This window comes from Tupaia chinensis, unplaced genomic scaffold (genome assembly GCF_000334495.1).
Source record: "Tupaia chinensis unplaced genomic scaffold, TupChi_1.0 Scaffold000175_1, whole genome shotgun sequence".
NCBI lineage: Eukaryota > Metazoa > Chordata > Mammalia > Scandentia > Tupaiidae > Tupaia > Tupaia belangeri.
This window is the reverse complement of record NW_006159650.1, coordinates 777,784-797,623: the sequence shown is the minus strand read 5'-3', so window position 1 is coordinate 797,623 and position 19,840 is coordinate 777,784. Positions and strand designations below refer to the sequence as shown.

General features: G+C 43.9%; 1 protein-coding gene across 1 annotated transcript in view; it reads left to right on the top strand.

Moving 5' to 3' along the window:
• HLCS (holocarboxylase synthetase) overlaps window positions 1–19,359 on the top strand; it is a gene marked incomplete at its 5' end in the record, with an annotated part of 233,007 nt that extends 213,648 nt beyond the window's left edge. The window contains 5 exon segments of the mRNA XM_027770951.1: window positions 5,176–5,243; window positions 7,407–7,567; window positions 13,166–13,280; window positions 16,393–16,606; window positions 18,767–19,359. Of these exon segments, the coding sequence (XP_027626752.1) occupies window positions 5,176–5,243; window positions 7,407–7,567; window positions 13,166–13,280; window positions 16,393–16,606; window positions 18,767–18,938 (730 nt within the window).
• Between the last annotated feature and the right edge of the window lie 481 nt (window positions 19,360–19,840).

Genomic DNA, 19,840 nt, shown 5'->3' with positions numbered 1-19,840 from the left:
CAGGCCACAGCACCAGGGCACGAGCTTGGGACATGCATGACCAGGCATGTGCCTGTGGGTTTCAGGGTGACCCACAGAGTGCCCGGGAAAGCTGCCTTTCTTTGAGAATCTCCAATCTCTGGCAGGAGGAGGTTCTTTTACCAACTAGCAAGCAAATGCAGACTTAACCTACTTAAAAGAAAACTCGGGTTTAAATAAATCTTTGTTAAAATAGCATTTTTCCTGATTATAAAATGAATACACTCCCTTAATGAAATATTGGGAATTTCAGAAAAGTATAAGAAGGGAAATAAAAATCACTTGCAGTCTTACACACCAGAGATTACATACAATAACATAAATAAGAAATTTAAATCATCATATAATTCTATTTCTACCTTCTAGAGATAACTGCTGTTAATTTGTGTCCTGTATTCTATAAATGCACACCTTATAAAAGCAAATCTAGGGGCTGGGAGGTAGGTGGTGGTTAAGGCGCTAAACTACCACATGGCCAACCATGGTTCAAGTCCCAGACCTGGAGGCTTGCATTCTCACTTCCCCTTCTCTCTCTCTGTCTCTTTCTGGTCAAAATAAAAAATAATAATAACAAATAAAATTAAATAAATAGTTCTTTTTAAGATAGTGGATCTTGGGACCAGTAGGTGGCATAATGATTATGTTACTGGACTCCCATGTAGTCGACCATGGTTCAAGTTTTAGACCTGGTGACTTAAAACTCACGACAGACACATGCATGTGCCCAGATCCCAAGAGGAGAATCGAGGAGAAGGGGTTGCCCTGTGGCCGTCTCCCCTGGGGGGTAATTTCTCGCTTTCTATCTCTCTGTCTTTCTGGCAAGTGCACACACTCTATAGCAAAATCACTCTTAAAAACAAACAAAAAAAGTGAATCTTACTATCATATTCTTTTTAAGCCTTTCCTTTTTTTTTTTTTTACTTATCAATATAGTAAAAATGTCCATAACTACTATATATCCATAGTATCATCTTAATAGCTCCAAAATAAAACTTTTTTTTGTGATCAGAAACATACCTTATAAAATATATCTGTGTATTGTTTTAAAGGGAGAGAAATTCTAAACAAGTATAATCTTTTAATGAGAATAGGGACTTATTGGGAACCAGCAGTTAGCGTAATGGCTATGTTGCTGGACTCCCACGTAGTTGACTGCAGTTCACGTCCCGGACCCGGTGGCTTAGAACTCATGCCGGGCGCATGTGCGTGCGTGCCCAAGATCCCGAGAGGAGAATGGAGGAGAAGGGATTGCTGTGTGGCCATCCCCCATGGGGGAGTGATTTCTCGCTTTCTCTCTCTCTCTCTCTCTGTCTGGCGAGTGCACACGCCCTATAGCGAAAACCTCTCCAAAAAAAAAAAGAATAGGGACTTATTCATTTAGCATATTTTCCCTTTTGTACTTTTCTGTATTTTTCAAACAATTCCACTCCCCAGGAAAATCACAGCTAATGTTCTGGCATATTCCTTAACAGTTTTTAATGACATCATTAGAATCCTGCTGTGTACAGGATTCTGCATCCGAGCGAGTCACCTAGTAATGTCTGACACATGTCGACTCGTGTCGCTCATGGCTGTCTGATGTTCTCTCACATGGAGTCCTGGGATGTTTTCATTCTTTTGTCGTGAACTGTTTAGATCGTTTCCGAGTTTTCACAGTGTGTCAGTAATACTGTTGTGAATAGTTGTGCCCCTGAATTGTTTTGTTTCCTGTCTAAATACTCGTTAGGATTCAACTCTAGAAGTACAGTCACTGGGTCAGAAAGTCTAAAATGCATAAAGCTGACACTGCATATAAACAGACTGATTTTAGAATTCCTGCTCTCCAGTGACTATCACATGGGCTTTTGCTCATTAGTTATAATAAAGTGAGTGCTGCAGACATATTTTTACTATTAAAGGACATCCTTTGGTCTTATTAGAAATATTGATGAATAGTTAATTACAAATATTATATCTAAGCATAAAAGCCATACTTTTTCTCTAAGTAAATTCCAAAATAATTTATAAATCAAAAGGTAATCAACCATGTTAAAGAAAAGTTTGAAAATAAAGAAAAAAACTATCCTAATATAACTACTACTAACATTCTGTCAAACTTTCCTCCCTTTTCTATGAATTTTACATAGTTGGAATAAAAGTATATGTAGTTTTTGTTTCCTGCTTTTTAACTTAGTATTCTCTTGCAAACATTTTTTTCTGTCATTTTAATTACTACAAATTATTCCATTGGCTTTATGTACTATAATATAGACCTTATTTTAGTTATTCCTCTATTAAATGGTTAGCTTATTTGCCGTAATTTTTTAAAAGAGATTTTGCTACAGGACACATGTGCTTGCTGGAGAGACAGAGAGACAGAAAACGAGGCACACCACAGTCCCTTCTTCTCCATTCTCCTCCCAGGATTTTGGGCAGGCACGTACGCACCTGTGCTCAACATGAGTTTTAAATTGCCAGGTCCAGGACTTGAACCGCAGTTGTCTATATGGGAGTCCAGTGCCATAACCATTACGCCATCTGCTGATCCCTATTTTCCAATTTTTACTTTTATGACACTGTCATGAATGTGGACTATTTCCTAACATTTACATCCTCAAAGAGAATGGACTGGGTCTGAATTTAAAGTTTTGTTCATTTGGATTTGTCACTAATTCATACTCTCGTAGATTAGTCTTTATCCTCTGACCCCATGAAAGGCAGAGCGTTTCTGTTGGCAGAGCACCTATAGCTGCTGTGATGGCTTCACAGCCACAGGAGCCAGGAGGCTGTCTTGTTTGCAGAGTGACCCTCAGTGGGCTCTGGGCGTTTCAGACCCGGAACACACACGTACAAGACAGAGCACTTTTCTCCAGTGCCCTTTGGTGCTACAATGACTGTGCTCAGCCGCCACTCACACAACTCTCATTCCACAGTCTTTGCCAACAAGCAAAGAAAATATACAGAAACAGGGTGGTAGGCATTATATAACCCCATCTTTTTTTCTTTTTTCTTTTTCCATTTGAAGGACACCATCAGCTAAGGATGGAAATGCATTTATGGTTTCTCCTTTCTGCAAAAGCAAACTCAAGCAACTTCACTTTACAGAAATGCAAAATTTACAAAGCTCATAAATGCTTCTTTGTTGACTGGGAGCAGTGTGGTTTGGCCCCCAGAGTTATCTCAGATAGCACAAATAAATCTAGCGGCCTCCAGTTGTCTAGAACGAAGCATTAACTCCTTCCCCCGTTGTCTCCCTCCTTGCAGAATTTCCTCTTGGCCTTCAGCAGCACGGGCCCCTCTTCTCATTAATATGCCCTGTTAACTGTTGCCAAACCTCTAGCAGTTTAGTGCATACATTCCCTTAATCATTACTCTTTGTTCTAGAAGTCTGTTTGGTTTCTGAACCAACCTTTTTCCTGCCACCCCTACCCCCATCACCATCGCTGGGTATGTGATATGACTGTTTACCGTCTACATGTTTATTAAAAGAACATCCTAGATTCTGTGCAATCCAGAGAGCCTTCACACTCTGCTCACAATGTGCTAAATCATCCATCACTCCCACCCCCAGCAACATTCCCTGTGAGAGGCCCCTGGCCTTAGGAGCTTAGGTGAGGGGTTGCAGGGACCCTCTAGAAAGGAGAAGTTCCTGGAAGACAATATTAACAAAGAATCCTTTTTAGGATTTTCCGCCGGCCCAACATAAGAAAAGGACGCTTTATTCTTGGAGCCCAGCGGTGTATAGGCACTTTCAATCTCAATGAGTTATTCATAGTGTCCAAGAGAAATACTTCTGGAGCTGTATTTCATGTGAGATGGAAGTGGGACTGGCCCGGGGTGGTGCGTGCCTGTTCCAGCAGCCTTGTGGGGAGACAGCTGTCCGGCCGGCCACGTCTCCCGTTCAGTGTCACGCAAGGTCCTCATAACAAGAAAAGGGGTCTTCTGGGCCCCACCTGTCTAACCAGGTCATACATGCAGGCGGGCGGAGTGCTGCGAGCTGTGGGTGCACAGGGAGACATCGGTGGTGGTTTTTCTCTACCCTTAAGTGTTTTTCTGCCTCCACTGAGTTGCAGTCATTTGTAAAGTGCCACCTGGTTCCTTAGCCCAGAGGAGAGCGTGGAGCTTCTCAGAGCATGGCCTTTCATTAGAAAGCTTCTTTCTCCCCAGCATAGCTGCTGTAGGATGCAGGAGGCTTATTTTTAGAAACTTTTATGTTCATACAAAATATCATCCCACCCTCATCCCTGCCCTTGCCATCCTCCTCTTGCAAAAATAAAGTATTTCAGAGTCCCTCCCAGCTGCAATGACAACTGGGCAACCCTGATTTCACTGTTTAATAAATCCTACCACAAACAATTTCTGCTCATACCTGAATAGCAGCTACTGGGGACTGCAGCTGACAACTAGAAAGAAAACCGTTCCAACACGGAGTTAAACTACGTAGAACATAGCTTTGAAGAAATTCTCAGAGTGAGAGCTTCTCCCCCCTTTCCTTTTTTGAAAAAAAAGTTAATGTTGACCCATTTGGTGGAAATATAGTATACTTTTCTGCCTTTTTCCCAAAGGGAAGTTTGCATTCTTTTAAATGAAACCAGTTTAAAAGCAGCACTGAAGCCTAAAATGATCCAGGGTTCTCTTGAGTTCTCAGAAGGTGTAGATTTATTTACTATAGTTAAAACATAATTAGTTCTCAGGGGATAGTGTATCTTTTAAACGGCTTTATTGCCACCATATTGGTTTTCTGAATAATCAGAAACTTCTGTTATGATTGTGTTTAGTGTTCACACAGAAACGCACCGTAAGTGGAAACAAATGTCAGGGATTGCTAGTTGTCACTCGAAGAAGGTACACCCATCAGAGGGGGCAGGAAGCACTTGATAGGATGTGTGGGAGAAATCTAATCTAACCAAGTCTCAAACAAACGGAAACACAGCTCTGGCAGGTACAGTATCTCTTCTAATATTAAATGGTATTGTCTTCATTCCTTTCCAGTCATTCGCAGTACAAGGGTGCAGAGGAGGCCGAGAGCCCTCCTGGCTTTACGTGTCTGCAGAAGCTGGCCGTCCTTAGCCGCGCACCCACAGATGAATGCAGACCTGGCCCTCTTTCTGTCCAAGAGCTGTCGTTCTCATGTGCATGTCCCTGTTCTGGCTGACCAATCTTTCCCACCATTTGCAGGTTGATGTTTGAGATGCCGCAGGAAATGGGTTTAATAGCGATCGCAGTCCGGCAAACCCAGGGCAAAGGTCAGTCATCTTTTGTTATTGTTACTGTTATTTTTCTTTTCTAAAAGCTGTGACTCTCGTGTCCAGCTATCCCGTGGACAATGTGTGCTGATCATTCTTGGACTTTCATTAGAAGCCCTTTCTGTTTGTGTACACTCCGAAATGGAGGAGCAAGGAAGGAAACAGTAACCGGAAAATGTAGCCTTAGAGTTAAAGCACTCTCTCAAACTCTGATGTTTATTAACCATTTGACGTTTGCTTATAATGGCTTTAACATCCGGTTACCTACTTCTTGGAAAATCTTCTCTCTGGTACATTCAGGGCTTTGCAGTTGTGAACTGTAACTGTGTTATGAAGACATGTATTTCCCTGAAGGTTCCCTGTGAGGTACCTTCTGTGTTATATTGAGTGTCATATGGAGAGGTCCCACCAGTCACTGCCCCATCTGACACTGGGTTTGGCCTGCAGTGGGCACTGCTCAGGGTACCCAGCCCCTTGTTGATCCTCGGATGCAAGAGCCTGCCTCCTCCCAGAGCCCAAAGTCTAGCTGCCAGCAGGGTCTCTGCTCAGCGCCTGCACAGGAGGCAGTGTTGATGGGGGTGCTCTGTGCATGGTTGGCCCCTGCCCCTCCTGGTTCCCAGCTGGCGCCAGGCTGACCCAAATGCGCTTTGAACTCTGAGGCTCTTACGACTTTCTCAGAAGTAAAGAAATAAATCTACTATTTTCCACCTCTTTCTCTTGAACATATCGTTTGAACATAACTCAAAGACGATGAAAAATATTTTTATCAAAAGAAAAAAAGACATTATAGAAGAACTTTGATTAACTGTACCTCTCATCTTGAATATTTTATTTTCCTCACTTCTATTTAAGTAACAACTTGGAGCCAGCAGGCAGCATGGTAGTTAGAGTGCTGAACTCCAACATGGCTGACCGTGGTTCAAGTCCCAGACCTCGTGGCTTGCTTTCTCACTTTATCTCTCTGTCTCTGTCTCTCTGGTCAAATTTAAAGATAGTAATAATAAATACAATTTTAAAAGTTTTAAAAAGAAAAGTAACAACTCACAGAGTTAGTCTCAAGAGTCACTTTTTAAAAACAGCTTTCTAGAAATATAATTCACATACCATATAATCCTTCAACTTAAAGTGCATAGCTCTGTGAGTTTGGATGATCTGTTTGTTTGTTTTAGGTTTTTGCCACAGGGTGCATGCACTTGTGCGAGAGAGACAGAGAGGGAAAGTGGAGGATGGCCATGGTGCAATCCCTTCTTCTCCATTCACCTTTTGGGATTTGGGGCAGGCACACACATGCACCCAGCATGATTTTCAAACTGCTGGGTCTGGGACTCGAACTATGATCGGCTATGTGTAATCCAGTGCCATAACCACCATGCCACCTGTTGGCCCCCAGCTCTGTGGCTTTTAGTATACAGCAGTCCTCTCTTATCCACGGGGGATGTGTTCTAAACCCCAAGTGGATGTCTGAAACCTAGGAGAGTACTAAACTCTAGATATGTATTTTTTTTCTATACCTAATTACGTACATGTGATAAGGTTTAATTTATAAATAAGACACAGGCAACAGATAATAATGAAATAAAACAATTATATAACAATATATTATAATGAAAGTGATGTGAACGTGGTCTCTCTCAAAACATCTTCCTATATGGTATTCATGTTTTTTCAGACCACAGTTGCCTACAGGTAACAGAAACCCCCAGAGAGTAAAACTGCAGATAAGGGGGACTATGTATTTGCTGGTGGTGCAGCTGTCACCATGACAGGGATCACTCCTGAAAAGCATCTTCCGGGACCTCTCATGCATTAGTACAGCTCAGTCCAGTTTCTCAGTGTCTCTGCTTTCTCTTGCATGGCCATATCATAAAAATCAAACTCAGTGATGTCCATACACTGTAAGATTTTGAATTATCAAAGCATGAATGATATGCTCACAGAGGCAGAGCATTATGTGAATTACTGGAAAGTTTTTCACCAGTAGAACTTCAAATTTAAAAAAGCTTTTAAAACATTTTATTGCGTTAATTGGAGAATATCTAAGCATTTTAATGAATCCAGGTTTCTTCAAGTGGGATATCGCTTCTGCGGGTGGCTCCAGCACTGTGCCTGTCTGAGTCTGTGTGTGTGGTGAAGGGCACATGTCCCCATGGGTCTGTGTTCCAGGACGAGGAAGGAACGCATGGCTGAGCCCCATGGGATGTGCTCTCTCTACCCTGCTCATCTCCATCCCACTGAGATCCCAGCTGGGACAGAGGATCCCATTTGTCCAGCATCTAATGTCCCTGGCTGTCGTGGAGGCTGTGCGGTCCATTCCCGAGTATCAGGTATGTATCTTTTCATTCTCCTTCCCACCCCTGTGAGCATGCAAAATCCAGCCTGTTTTGTTTTTTCCCGAAGCACATTTGCATAATTGTGGGTAGAACTAGAACTGAACCTCAGCCTGCCCTTTGCAAAGCTGGTAGCTAAGTGCCCTCATTTTTAAAACTCCAACGATCCTGTTGGGGTTTTCTGTTGGTTTTTTGTTTTCACTATCCAGTTTTCTTGCGGCTTCAGGCTTGGCAGAATGCATTTTCCCCCAGGATTCCCTTTCCATCCTGTTGGTCAGATTTCGCCAACATCCTGGTAAGGGCAAGCTTTTTTTTTTTTTTGGTTGAAGCACTGGGTGAGGTTTGCTGGACTGGATGGGATCTAGGTCTGTGTGTTCTGTTAGAAAGGCTTGTTTTGGGACCAGCAGTTAGCGTTAATGGCTATGTCGCTGGACTCCCACGTAGTCGACCGCGGTTCGAGTCCCGGACCCGGTGGCTTAAACTCACGCTGGGCGCGTGTGCGTGCGTGCCCAAGATCCCGAGAGGAGAATGGAGGAGAAGGGATTGCGGCGTGGCCATCCCCCCTGGGGGGTGATTTCCTGCTTTCTATCTCTCTGTCTCTCTCTGTCTGTCTGGCGAGCGCACACGCCCTATAGCAAAAACCTCTCCAAAAGAAAAAAAAAGAAAGGCTTGTTTTATGGACCTAAAAACCATTCTCATTTCCTGCCTCTGTTTACCATAGTCTGTATTCAGCAGAACTGTCCTTTGTCTATAGTTGACCAAGTTTGATATCTAAGTTTGTCTAGGACTCTCTTCCCCCAGCTGTTAACAGATGTGCTGCTTCATTATTACCCTCAGATACATTGGCGTCAGTTATTAAGAAGGAAAGAGAGTGGTTAACACTGTGCCTAAAGCCTTTTCTTTTTCTTTTCTTTTTTAAAAAGCCTTTTCTTACAGACCTAGGCTTTCGCTCTCTATGCCCCCTCCTAAATTTTCTTGGAAAAATTTCATATAGGTAGAAGGAGATTCCTCCTCTGTCATCCTCCAACCTACAGCTCTTTTGTCAGCGTAACAGAAAAAAGGAAAAATCATATTGATTCCTGAAGTAAGATGCTAAAAGGATGATTATGATTCTCAATGACGACTCACAGGTGCTGTTGGTGTTTAAATGAAGTCCTCTGAAGTCCTCCTCCCATGTGGCCACATCCTCACATTTGCTGTGTTTAAATCGTTGGTATTCCATAAACATAGGTAATTCTAGAGTCTGTGCCCCCATATTATACCAAATCACTGACGTGGGCATTTATTACCAGGCACCCAGCGTCCTTGATATGTCTGATGGGTTTCTGGCTCATCATGAATCTGCCAGTGTGTGGCCTGCAACGACTGAGCCATCTGTTTCATCTTTCAGAAAGTAGTTGCGAGGGCCAGCTAGTGGTGTGGTGGTTAAAGCAGCTGGATCCCACATGGCTGACCATGCTGTTAGAGTTTCCCGAAGCACATTTGCATAATTGTGGGTAGAACTAGAACTGAACCTCAGCCTGCCCTTTGCAAAGCTGGTAGCTAAGTGCCCTCATTTTTAAAACTCCAACGATCCTGTTGGGGTTTTCTGTTGGTTTTTTGTTTTCACTATCCAGTTTTCTTGCGGCTTCAGGCTTGGCAGAATGCATTTCCCCCCAGGATTCCCTTTCCATCCTGTTGGTCAGATTTCGCCAACATCCTGGTAAGGGCAAGCTTTTTTTCAAGCAGACCCTGGCTGCTTGAAAAACACACTGGGGCCATGTGCGTGTTTGTCTAAAAATCTCGGAAGGAAGGAGAAATGGAGGAGAAAGAATTGCAATGTAACCATCCAGCCTAGGGGCTGCTTTCTCACTTTCCCTCTCTCTCTCTCTCTGATGAGAGTGTGCACTCTAGCAATTTTTTTAAAAAGAAAACAATTGATATCTACAGTTCCTGGGCCAACCAGTAGGATGATGGTTAAGGCAGCTGGAGCCCACATGGTTGACTATGTGGTTTGAGTCCCAGACCCAGTGCCTTGAGAAAAACACCAGACGCATGTGCATGTGTACCCAGTATCCCAAGAGGAGAATGAAGGAAAAGGAACTGTGGTATGGCCATACCCGCTGCGGGGAATGGGGGGTGCTTTCTCACTTTTCCTCTCTCTCTCTGTCTCTCGCCAGCAAGCACACATGCTCCACAGCAAACAAACAAAAATTTAAAGAGAGAGAGAGAGAGAGAGGAAAAAAATAAAGTTCTCTTTTTGGAGAAGGTACAGTGGGTCTTCCAGAAGCTCACAGAAATATGCATTATAACAATACTGTGCATGAGTGGCTGGCAGGTTGTGTGGTGATTAAGGGCACTGGATTCCCACATGGCCCACCACCTTCTGAGTCCCAGACCTGGTGGCTTACTTTCCTACTCTCTCTCTCATACACTCTCTGTCCCTCTCTGGTCAAATTAAGATAAATAAATACATAAGTAAATAAAATAAAGTTTTTTAAAAAAAAGAGAAAGAAAATACTGTGCATGGATTTCAAACTTTTTTGCACCAAGACCAATCAGTACTTTCTTTCTATTTTTCCAAGAACTTTTTGAGGTCCCCTGGTATTTATACCCCTAGCCACACTCAAGAAAATAAGTGAAGGCCTGAGCCTACAGCATGGAATGAGTGCTGAGCTTGTCCTGCTCTGCTTCTGCCCTTGAAGCCTTGATGGTTCGCTCAGCGAGCACCCTCCCAGACTGCTGTGTGCAGAGGCTATGTCAGCACCTCCAGAGTGGGAGGTGGGAAGCTTGCCCTCACTGTGCACAGGGGTTGGGGGGTGTCCCCATTCTCCTTAAGAAAGTCTCACTAAGGGCCAGCAGGTGGTATAGTGGTAAAGGTGCTGGACTTACATGTCACCAACTGTGGTTCGAGGCCCAGACCTGGCGGCTTGAAAATCATGCTGGGTACATGTGTGTACATGACCAAAATCCCAGGAGGAGAATGGAGAAGAGATTATGGTGTGGCCATCCCTTCAACAGTTGATTTCTCAGTTTTCCTCTCACTGTCTCTGTCTTTGACTAGCGCACAAGCCCTGTGGAAAAAAATAAATAAATAAAACTCTCACTAACCCTTTTTTTTAAGAGGGAAATTTTTGCCATAGGACGCGTGCACATGCCAGAGAGACAGAGACAGAAATCAAGAAATCACCCTCCACAATGGCCATGCCACAATCCCCTCTCCTCCATTCTCCTCTGGGGATTTAGTCGTGCGCGTGCGTATGCCCAGTGTGACTTTCAAGCTACCGGGTCTGAGGTCTTGAACCACGGTTGGCCTTGTGAGAGTTCAGTGCCTTAACCACTAACCACTTGCTGGCCCATTAATTAAACATTATTTTGTTCCCATAGCGGTCCGGACCCAGCCTCCCCTGTGTGGTGTGACTTTGATTTTGAATTGGATCTGTTTTGAGCATAGCCCACATGACCTGCGCAGTGCAGCGACTACAGGGCTGAAATAGCACCCCCCGTGTAGAGTTCACATTCCTCATGGCCTTTGCTAGAGCCCCAGCTTGTCCCCAGCCAGACATAACCACCAAGAACCTACAACCCTGCTCCCTGAACCTGACGCAGCTTGCCATTCCTGCAGAGCCTACCAGGGGTCCCTGCCCCTGTGCCTGCTGTTCCTTCTGTCTGTGAAATCCCCATGGGCGCCTTTACCCCTCCCTCTCACCCACATGCCTCTGCCCCTGTTTTCTCCTCTGCATCTTGAATATCTTGAATTCTGTTCATCCTTTGAGGCCCAGCTCAAATGCCACATCTAGATCCACAGCTCCAGCACTCCTGCCTCTGCAACCTTACAGTTCTTTAAGTATTAAACCTCTTTTATGGTATCTACCACATGTTGCTTTGAAGCAGAGTTATGTGTGCTTCTGTCTTCACTCCTGCAAAGTTACCAGGTCTTTGGAAGCAGGATGCATTTTATTTTATCTCCGCAGTAGTTACAATAGTTCTTTACACATGGGAGAATCATAGCAACTGTTTGAATAACTGAGAAAAGGAAAAATAAGTGTACAACCCTTCTCTTCATCTTGGAATAGATTTTTTTTAGAGGTTTTTGCCTTAGGCCATGTGTGCTCACTGGAGAGAGAGACAGAGGCAGTGAGAGGGAAAGTGAGAAATCACCCTCTAGGGGGGATAGCCATGACACAATCCCTTCTCCTCCATTCTCCTCCCCAGATCTTGGGCGCACATGCACACATTGCCGGGCAGGAGTTCAAGCCACCAGATCCCTGGGACTTGAACTGCAGTCAGCCATGTGGGAGTCCAGCAATATAACCGCTGTACCATCTGCTGCCCCCAGAAAAGATATTCTTATTTACCTGCATGAGAACCCAAAATTTCATAAACTGCACCATGAACTGTCTAGATCCGAGGTGTGAAGTCAAGCAGGAGCCAGAGGTCAGGGCCAGCTGGGAAATAAGCCACCGCCCACATGATGTCTGTGTTTTGAGAACTCTGTGGGTGTTCTCCTGCCCAGGCAGGGGCTTATTCTCCTTGCCATTCTGATGGGCACAGGTGAGATGAAGGGAGAGAAGAAAGGAGAAAGGAAGGGGATTTGGGAGAGCAACAAAGACCAGAGTCTCCAAGGTGCAGGTGTTCCAGATGAGCTCCTTAATGCTGGCACCATTTACACTTCACCCACCGCCCCACATCCTCATCCTCGTAGAAAGTAGGTTTTGTTTGTTTGTTTATTTGTTTCTTCCATAAGAAAGACAGAGACACAAAGAGAAACAAGTACCCTCAACAGGGTCCTTGTAGTGTGATCTGCCCCCAGCCTCGGCCAGCTTGGATCATGGACACATGCCTGCACTTAGTATGTACCAGATGCAAACCCAGGACCTTTCCATGTGGCCTCAGCAACATGGAATGTTGTGTTACCTTGGCTGGCCCAGTACATGTTTTTTTAATGATAAGAAACAGTTAAGGGACCAGCAGTTAGCGTAATGGCTATGTCGCTGGACTCCCATGTAGTCAACCATGGTTCGACTCTTGGACCTGGTGGTTTAAACTCACGCTGGGCGCGTGTATGTGCGTGCCCAAGATCCTAAGAGGAGAATGGAGAAGGGATTGCAACATAGCCATCCCCCCTGGGGGGGTGATTTCTCGCTTTCTATCTCTCTGTCTCTCTCTGCCTTTCTGGTGAGCGCACACGCCCTATAGCAAAAACCTCTCCAAAAAGAAAAAGAAAGAAAGAAAGAGAGAAAGAAAGAAAGAAAGAAAGAAAGAAAGAAAGAAAGAAAGAAAGAAAGAAAGAAAGAAAGAAAGAAAGAAAGAAAAGAAAAGAAAAGAAAAGAAAAGAAAAGAAAAGAAAAGAAAAGAAAAAGAAACCGTGAAGAGGGTAGAATGCTAAGATTTATGCTGAATATATTCTTTAGATCTCTCGCTATCTAGCCCCAAGAGATACTTTAATATTATATTGTCCCAAAGAAGTTATTGCTGTCTGAAAAAGAAGAGAAGATGAAGTCCATGTTCCATTATTTTTGATAGTATTCTGCTCATCTTTCTTTTAGCTAAATGATTTCACCTGGTCCCTTTGTGTCCTGTGTTTTCTTAATTAATGTGCAGATTTTCCTTTAGGATATAAACTTACGGGTGAAGTGGCCCAACGATATTTATTACAGTGACCTCATGAAGATTGGTGGAGTGCTGGTTAACTCAACACTCATGGGAGAAACATTTTATATACTTATTGGTAAGTTATAAAAGTCTTTTCCCAGCATTTTTAGATTAATAAGCCAGCGAAAATAAAAATGGCTTGTGCATACTTACTTTGAGGGGCGAAGATCATCATACGAGATTAATTTTCTTGGAGTCTTGTAGTTACAGAGCATGGTGTGCTTGCAGAGAAGACTGAAAGTACTTTGGGGGTGGAGGGCTAGCATCTCCTACCTGTGGCCATAGAGACCATCAAAGTGGTATCATGTCAAACAGGCATTTTCTTGTATCTCTCCACACCACTGCTTCTCACTCAATTTGAAATGGTGAAAACGGTACACTTAATGTACCATTTTGTAATAAGAAAAAGAAAGTTAATTTCTATGCTTCTGTTCCTGGATCTTGCATGTTTAACTTGACTTTTCCAGGCCATGAAAAAAAATGCCTTTTTAATCCTCAGAAGTTCCAGGCGTTCAGGGTAAGGTAATGAATCCCCTTTTCCTCTCAGCAGTTTCAAATCAGGCAGGGAGATGGGTTCAGAGCAGTTTTCAGAAGTTCTTAGTCCCCTGTACATCAACCATCAGCCTCCCCCTAATGCCTAGCAGAACTTAATTGGTGTTCAGAACTCAGTAATGGACAGAAGACTCGTGACCATGCGTTGGAAGTACTGGCCAAGGAATACAAGGCTTATGTTTCTAGCTCTGCTACCAACTGGCAGTGTTTTTCTAGGCAAGCTCCTTCATCCCCTTACAGCTCTGTTTCCTATCTTTAAATGAGTCATTTGACAAGACACAGATTCCTTAGTAGAGTCTAGAAGTATCGAAGAGGCCCATGGATGGCTTTGGGAAGCTAACGAATTTCATAAACATGGGGGAAATGAAACATTTTCCTATGGGAAAATCCAGAGCTTTCATTAAATTCTTAAGACCTTGGGAGTGGGCTCTGGAGAGTCTTTGGGAAAAGATTCAGCGGTGCCAGTGGGATGCTTGCTGGTCCTTGGAAGGACACAGCTGAAGGTGACAGCATTCAGTGTTGATGTTCTTCTTAGGGATTTTAACTTTCAGAATGCAGGGGAGAATTTTCAGTACTAAATAGCCCTTCGTTTAATTCAAGAGGCACTTTCAGATGTTGTTAATAGATACCGTTGAATGAGTGAACACCTGCAATTCCAGTTGCTCTAGTTACTTATTTCCAAGTATAAGCTACATTGCTTTGTATTTTAATTGCCAGTGTATTTTTAAAAAAAAATCTGGGACCAGCAGTTAGCGTAATGGCTATGTCACTGGACTCCCATGTAGTCGACCGCGGTTCGTGTCCCGGACCTGGTGGCTTAAAACTCACTCCGGGTGCGTGTGCGTGCGTGCCCAAGATCCCAGAGGAGAATGGAGAAGAGATTGTGGCGTGGCCATCCCCCCTGGGGGATGATTTCTCTCTTTCTGTCTCTTTGTCTGTCTCTGTCTGGTGAGTGCACGTGCCCTATAAGCAAAAACCTCTCAAAAAAAAAAAAAAATCTGAGGTCAATCAATTCTTCTCTTTACACTGAAAATGGCAGAATATTTACTGGGGAATACTGTGATTACAAAGGTCATTGTTCTATCTGAAGTGAATATTGGGAAAAAATTTTTAAAGAATTAATTTTATTTATTTACTTATTATTATCATTATTATTAATTTGACCAGAGAGAAAGAGAGAGAGAGAGGAAAGTGAGAAAGCAAGCTGCCAGGTCCAGGAGTTGAACTGCAGTCGGCCATGTGGGAGTCGAGTGCCTTAACCACCTGGCCAGCTGCCAGCCCCGGGGAATGATTTTCTTGGGGATACTGGAAACCTGGTAGTCTCACTGCCTATTTCTCACAGCACTTCATTTCTTACTGAAGACCTGTTTGAAATTGTCGCAGAGCCTTGCTGAAAGCGGAAGAAGCTAGCCTCTCTCCGAGAGGATGGGGCTATTAAGTAATAGCCCAGATCAGCCTATGCCCACACAGCCTTTGGTAGCCTCTCTCCTGATGCCATCGTTTTGGACCCTGAAAAAGAGCCGCTGAACACAGGCTGGCTCCTTGCCAACAGTGTAACTTTAGTACCAAAGACTTCCAAGGAAAAAGTATGAAAAGATATGTTTTAGGGTTATGCCATGACCAAGGTTGAAGTCTCTGAAGCCAGAGTTTATTTTTTAGACCTGAACAGAATTTCTCATTTTTAAGCATGTGTTCTATTAGACACATAGGAGGAGAAGAAGCAGAGTTTATTTTATACCAGGCTTAGTGCAGAGCTATAGTTCTTGGCTAGACCGCATGAGATAACACTAGAAATAATACTAAGGAAGTTTGTCCCGTTAGTAGCTTCTGTTTAACTAAACGGAATCAAACATGGCTTTCTTTTTTCCAACTTATTTGTAGTAAGGTCAAGATGGCCCTCATTGGAACAAAACTAGTAAGGAAGAACAAAAAGGAAAATAGTCTCAAAGATTTGTTACTCTCGGGACCAGCAATTAGCATAATGGCTATGTCGCTGGACTCCCATGCAGTCGACCACGGTTCGAGTCCTGGACCCAGTGGCCTAAACTCACGCCGGGCGCGTGTGTGTGTGTGCGTGCCTAAGATCCCAAGAGGAGAATGGAGGAGAAAGGATTGCGGCGTGACCATCCCTCCTGGGGGGTTGATTTCTCACTTTCTGTCTCTCTGGCAAGCGCACATGCCCTATAGCAAAAAAACAAAAAACAAAAAAAAAAAAAACTCTTCAAAAAAAAGAAAGAAAAAAAGACATGTTACTTTCTTAAGTGACCGAGACCATCCAAGTTTTTAAGTTGATTTATTTATTTCTTCCATGAGAGAGACAAGGAAGGCAGCGAGGTGGAGAGAGGCATCCCCATTAGGGTCCCCATGCTGTGATCTAGGTCCAGTCTAAGCTGGCCTGAATCATGAGCGTGCGTGCATGGCGTATTTAAGAAAGTCCCAGGATGTGAACCCAGGACCTTTCCCATGTGGGCCCAGTTCATTACCACTGCATCACTGCCTGGCCCCTGGACACAATAAATTTGAAATGAAGAAGTAGAAGTTGACAATGGAAGCTGTAACTTCTGCCAGGAAATGGAGAGGAGTATGATGCCGTCAGCGTGTGGAGCTGCTCATTGTTTTGATGGTTTGTTTTCCAGGCTGTGGATTTAACGTGACTAACAGTAACCCGACCATATGCATCAATGACCTCGTCACAGAGTACAATAAGCAACACAAGGCACAGCTGAAGCCCTTACGAGCTGATTATCTCATAGCTAGAACTGTGACCGTGCTGGAGAAACTGATCGACACATTTCAGGACAAAGGGCCCAACGGTATACTTCCCCTGTACTACAAATATTGGGTTCACAGGTCAGTGTTGGCTCTTCTTTTTTTGTTTTTGGAGAGATTTTTTTGTTATAGGGCGCATGCACTCACTAGAGAGACAGAGAGAGATGGAAAGAGAGAAAGTGAGAAATCACCCCCAGAGGGGATGATCACTCTGCAATCCCTTCTCCTCTTAGGACTTTGGGCAAACATGCACACGCACCAGTGTGAGTTTCAAGCTGCTGGGTCTGGGACTCCAACTGCAGACAGCCACGTGGGAGTCCAGCACTTTAACCACTATGCCACTTGTTGGCCCCTCTTCAGTCTTTTAAAATGCACCTATTAAGTACATGGTTCAATATCTTGAAATGAGGAATTGAGTACTGGGTAATTCTTTTACGTCTCTGCGGAGAGACCTAAAGAATGCCAAGTTTGCATTTCCAGTAATGGGAGGAGCTGGCACCTTGTGCCTCCTAGAGGGATGTGGTGAAAAGGATACTTCTCCAGAGAGTTTAAAATCAGTTCAGTCTGATTCTAATTGTGAGAAAATGATCAGACAAACTAGAATCGTGGAACATTCTAGATAACAATGATTCTCCCAGTGAGATCCCCAGGCTGCAGTGGGAGCTTACTGGGAACTTGTTAGAGGTACATATTCTTGGGCCAGCCCCAGAGCCTAGTTAAGGGAGCCAGATCCCACATGGCGCCCCACCACAGTTCAAATGCTCACCTCGCTGGCCTGGATAGCATGCCACGTGTGTATGCGTGCAGGTCCCAAATCCCCTAGGGACAGAGAAATGGAGACGTGATTGCAGTAGGGCCTTGCTCCATAGGGAGAGGGGATGTTTTCGCCCTCTTTTCTCTCCCTGTCTCTCTGTTTGCTCTCTGGCAGCACATGTACCCTCTGCAATTGAAAAAGAAAAAAAAGAATAAAGAATAGAAGTACAAATTGCCAAGTCCCAGGCCTCATAACACAGCAGTTAAGCCCTCTGTATAGGATGCCAAATCCCATGTGGCCAGTGGTGGTTCAGATCCTGGCCCTGGTAGCTTGACTTGTGTGTGTGTGTGTGTGTACAGGATATAGACAGGGAGGAAAATGGATTGGGGCTTTCTCTTTCTCTTTTCTCTCTGGTGAGTACACACAACCTGTGACAAGTATTAAAAAAAACTTCTCAAGTCCCACCTTGGGCCTATTAAGTCAGAAAGGCTGAATCTGGGGCCCAGCACACACTGTGTTTTAAGGGGTTCTCCAGTCTACACAATATCAGTGTGTTAAAAACAAAACATAACTAGGGAAATTGTCTGAGATTAAAGAAAACTTAAGCATGACAACTAGTACGATCTAGAATTAGTTCCCAGATGGAGGCGGATAGCCACAAAGGGTATTAATTGGACAATGGGAAGATTGGAACATGAGCTGTGTATTAGATAACGGTACCGTACCAAGGTTGAGTTTCTTGAGTGTGATAATGGCATTATGGGTTTGTAGGAGACTGTTCCTGTTCCCAAGCGATACGTACTAAGGTATTTAAGCATGATGCCTACAATGTATTTGAAACACAGCAAAATAAAGGAGTGTGTGTGTGAGAGAGAGAGAGAAGAGAGAAAGCAAATATGGAAAGCATTATCGTTTAGTGTGAATGTAAGTAGAGGGAATGTGAGGCTTATTACACTAGTCTTTCAACTTTTCTGAAGGTTTTAAATTGTTCGAAATAAAAAATTTCGAGGAAAAATTCTCTCCATCAAAATCGGTTAACAAGAATGGAACTTAACAGGTCCACTGGGAAGATGTTCAAAAGAAGCAGGAGAACGTACTTATAGTTAATGCTCCCCTACTTCATTTTTTAAGATAGCATTTTTGTGTCAACTCAGCTTCTTTTCCCCCCTTCTCAGCCAAAAATCCCAGAGAGTTGCACCATGTCTCTGGGGTAAGAAAGTGGTAGGGACCATCATCATGAATGATCAGAAAGGAGTGACATGGTGCATAAAGGAAAATCCAACTCCCTGCTGGACTTGCCCCCACGCCTGGACTTAGTCATTACTCAAACAATTTCTGAGAACAGAAGAATGCTGGCCCTCATTCTGGGCCGCGTGTTAACCATGATCGGCCTCCACCCACTCCCTGGCATAAATGGGTAATTACTCAACTGATCGTCTTAAGCCGTGCCATTGCATTCTCAGTGACCACCTGTTCCTCACTTTCAGTGGCCAGCAAGTCTGCCTGGGAAGCGCCGAGGGGCCGAAGGTGTCGATTGTCGGCCTGGATGACTCTGGCTACCTTCAGGTTCATCAGGAGGGCTGTGAGGTGGTGACTGTGCATCCGGACGGCAACTCCTTCGACATGCTGAGAAACCTCATCCTCCCCAAACGGCGGTAGTGCAGGGCCTGCGAAGGCGAGCGTGCAGCTGGAATGCCTTGGGACCCCAGGACGAGGCACAGAAGCACCACGCTGCGTGGCCGCCTCTCCTCGCCACGACACTAGATAGCCGTAAACAGTTGCCGGTGAAATTTTCCCCTCCAATTCATTCGTTGACTCTAATTTTTTTCTATTTTTCTGGGTCTTTTTTTAAGGTTTGTTTTGTTATTGTTTTTTTTTTTCTTTTTAATTTTATTTTGGTGGTTGAAGATGCTCTGGGATGTAGCGTTGACAGGTGGAAGATTAGTTTAGGTAAAGCCTCAGAGGAGGTGTGAAATGACTCCCCTTTTTGGACATGGATTTATTGGAAAGAATAGTTTTTATATGAAAATAGAAATGGGAGACCTTTACCCCTAAACTATTTAAAAAAAAAAAATCAAGGGACCAGCAGTTAGCGTAATGGCTATGTCGCTGGACTCCCATTTAGTTGACCATGGTTCGAGTCCCAGACCCAGTGGCTTAAACTCACGCTGGGTACGTGTGCGTGCCCAAGATCCTGAGAGGAGAATGGAGGAGAAGGGATTGTGGTGTGGCCACCCTCCTGGGGGGTGACTTCTTGCTTTCTGTCTTTCTCTGTCCTTCAGGCGAGTGCACACGCCCTATAGCAAAAACCTCTCCAAAAAAAGAAAAAAGAAAAACAAATAAAAAAAACTCTCTTGGGCCCAAGCCAATGGTTAGAAGTAGAATATCCCTGTTGGTAAGCACTGTTGTTGGAGATATTTTTCTACAAGAACTCGTACATTGGCACTTAGATGCTCTTTTATTTTTTGTTAATGAAGAAAAGAAAATTCACTTCCATGAAGTACTCTCCACCTGGTGGTGGGTCTGATGTCTAAATCACTGTACTATATGAATGCATCAAG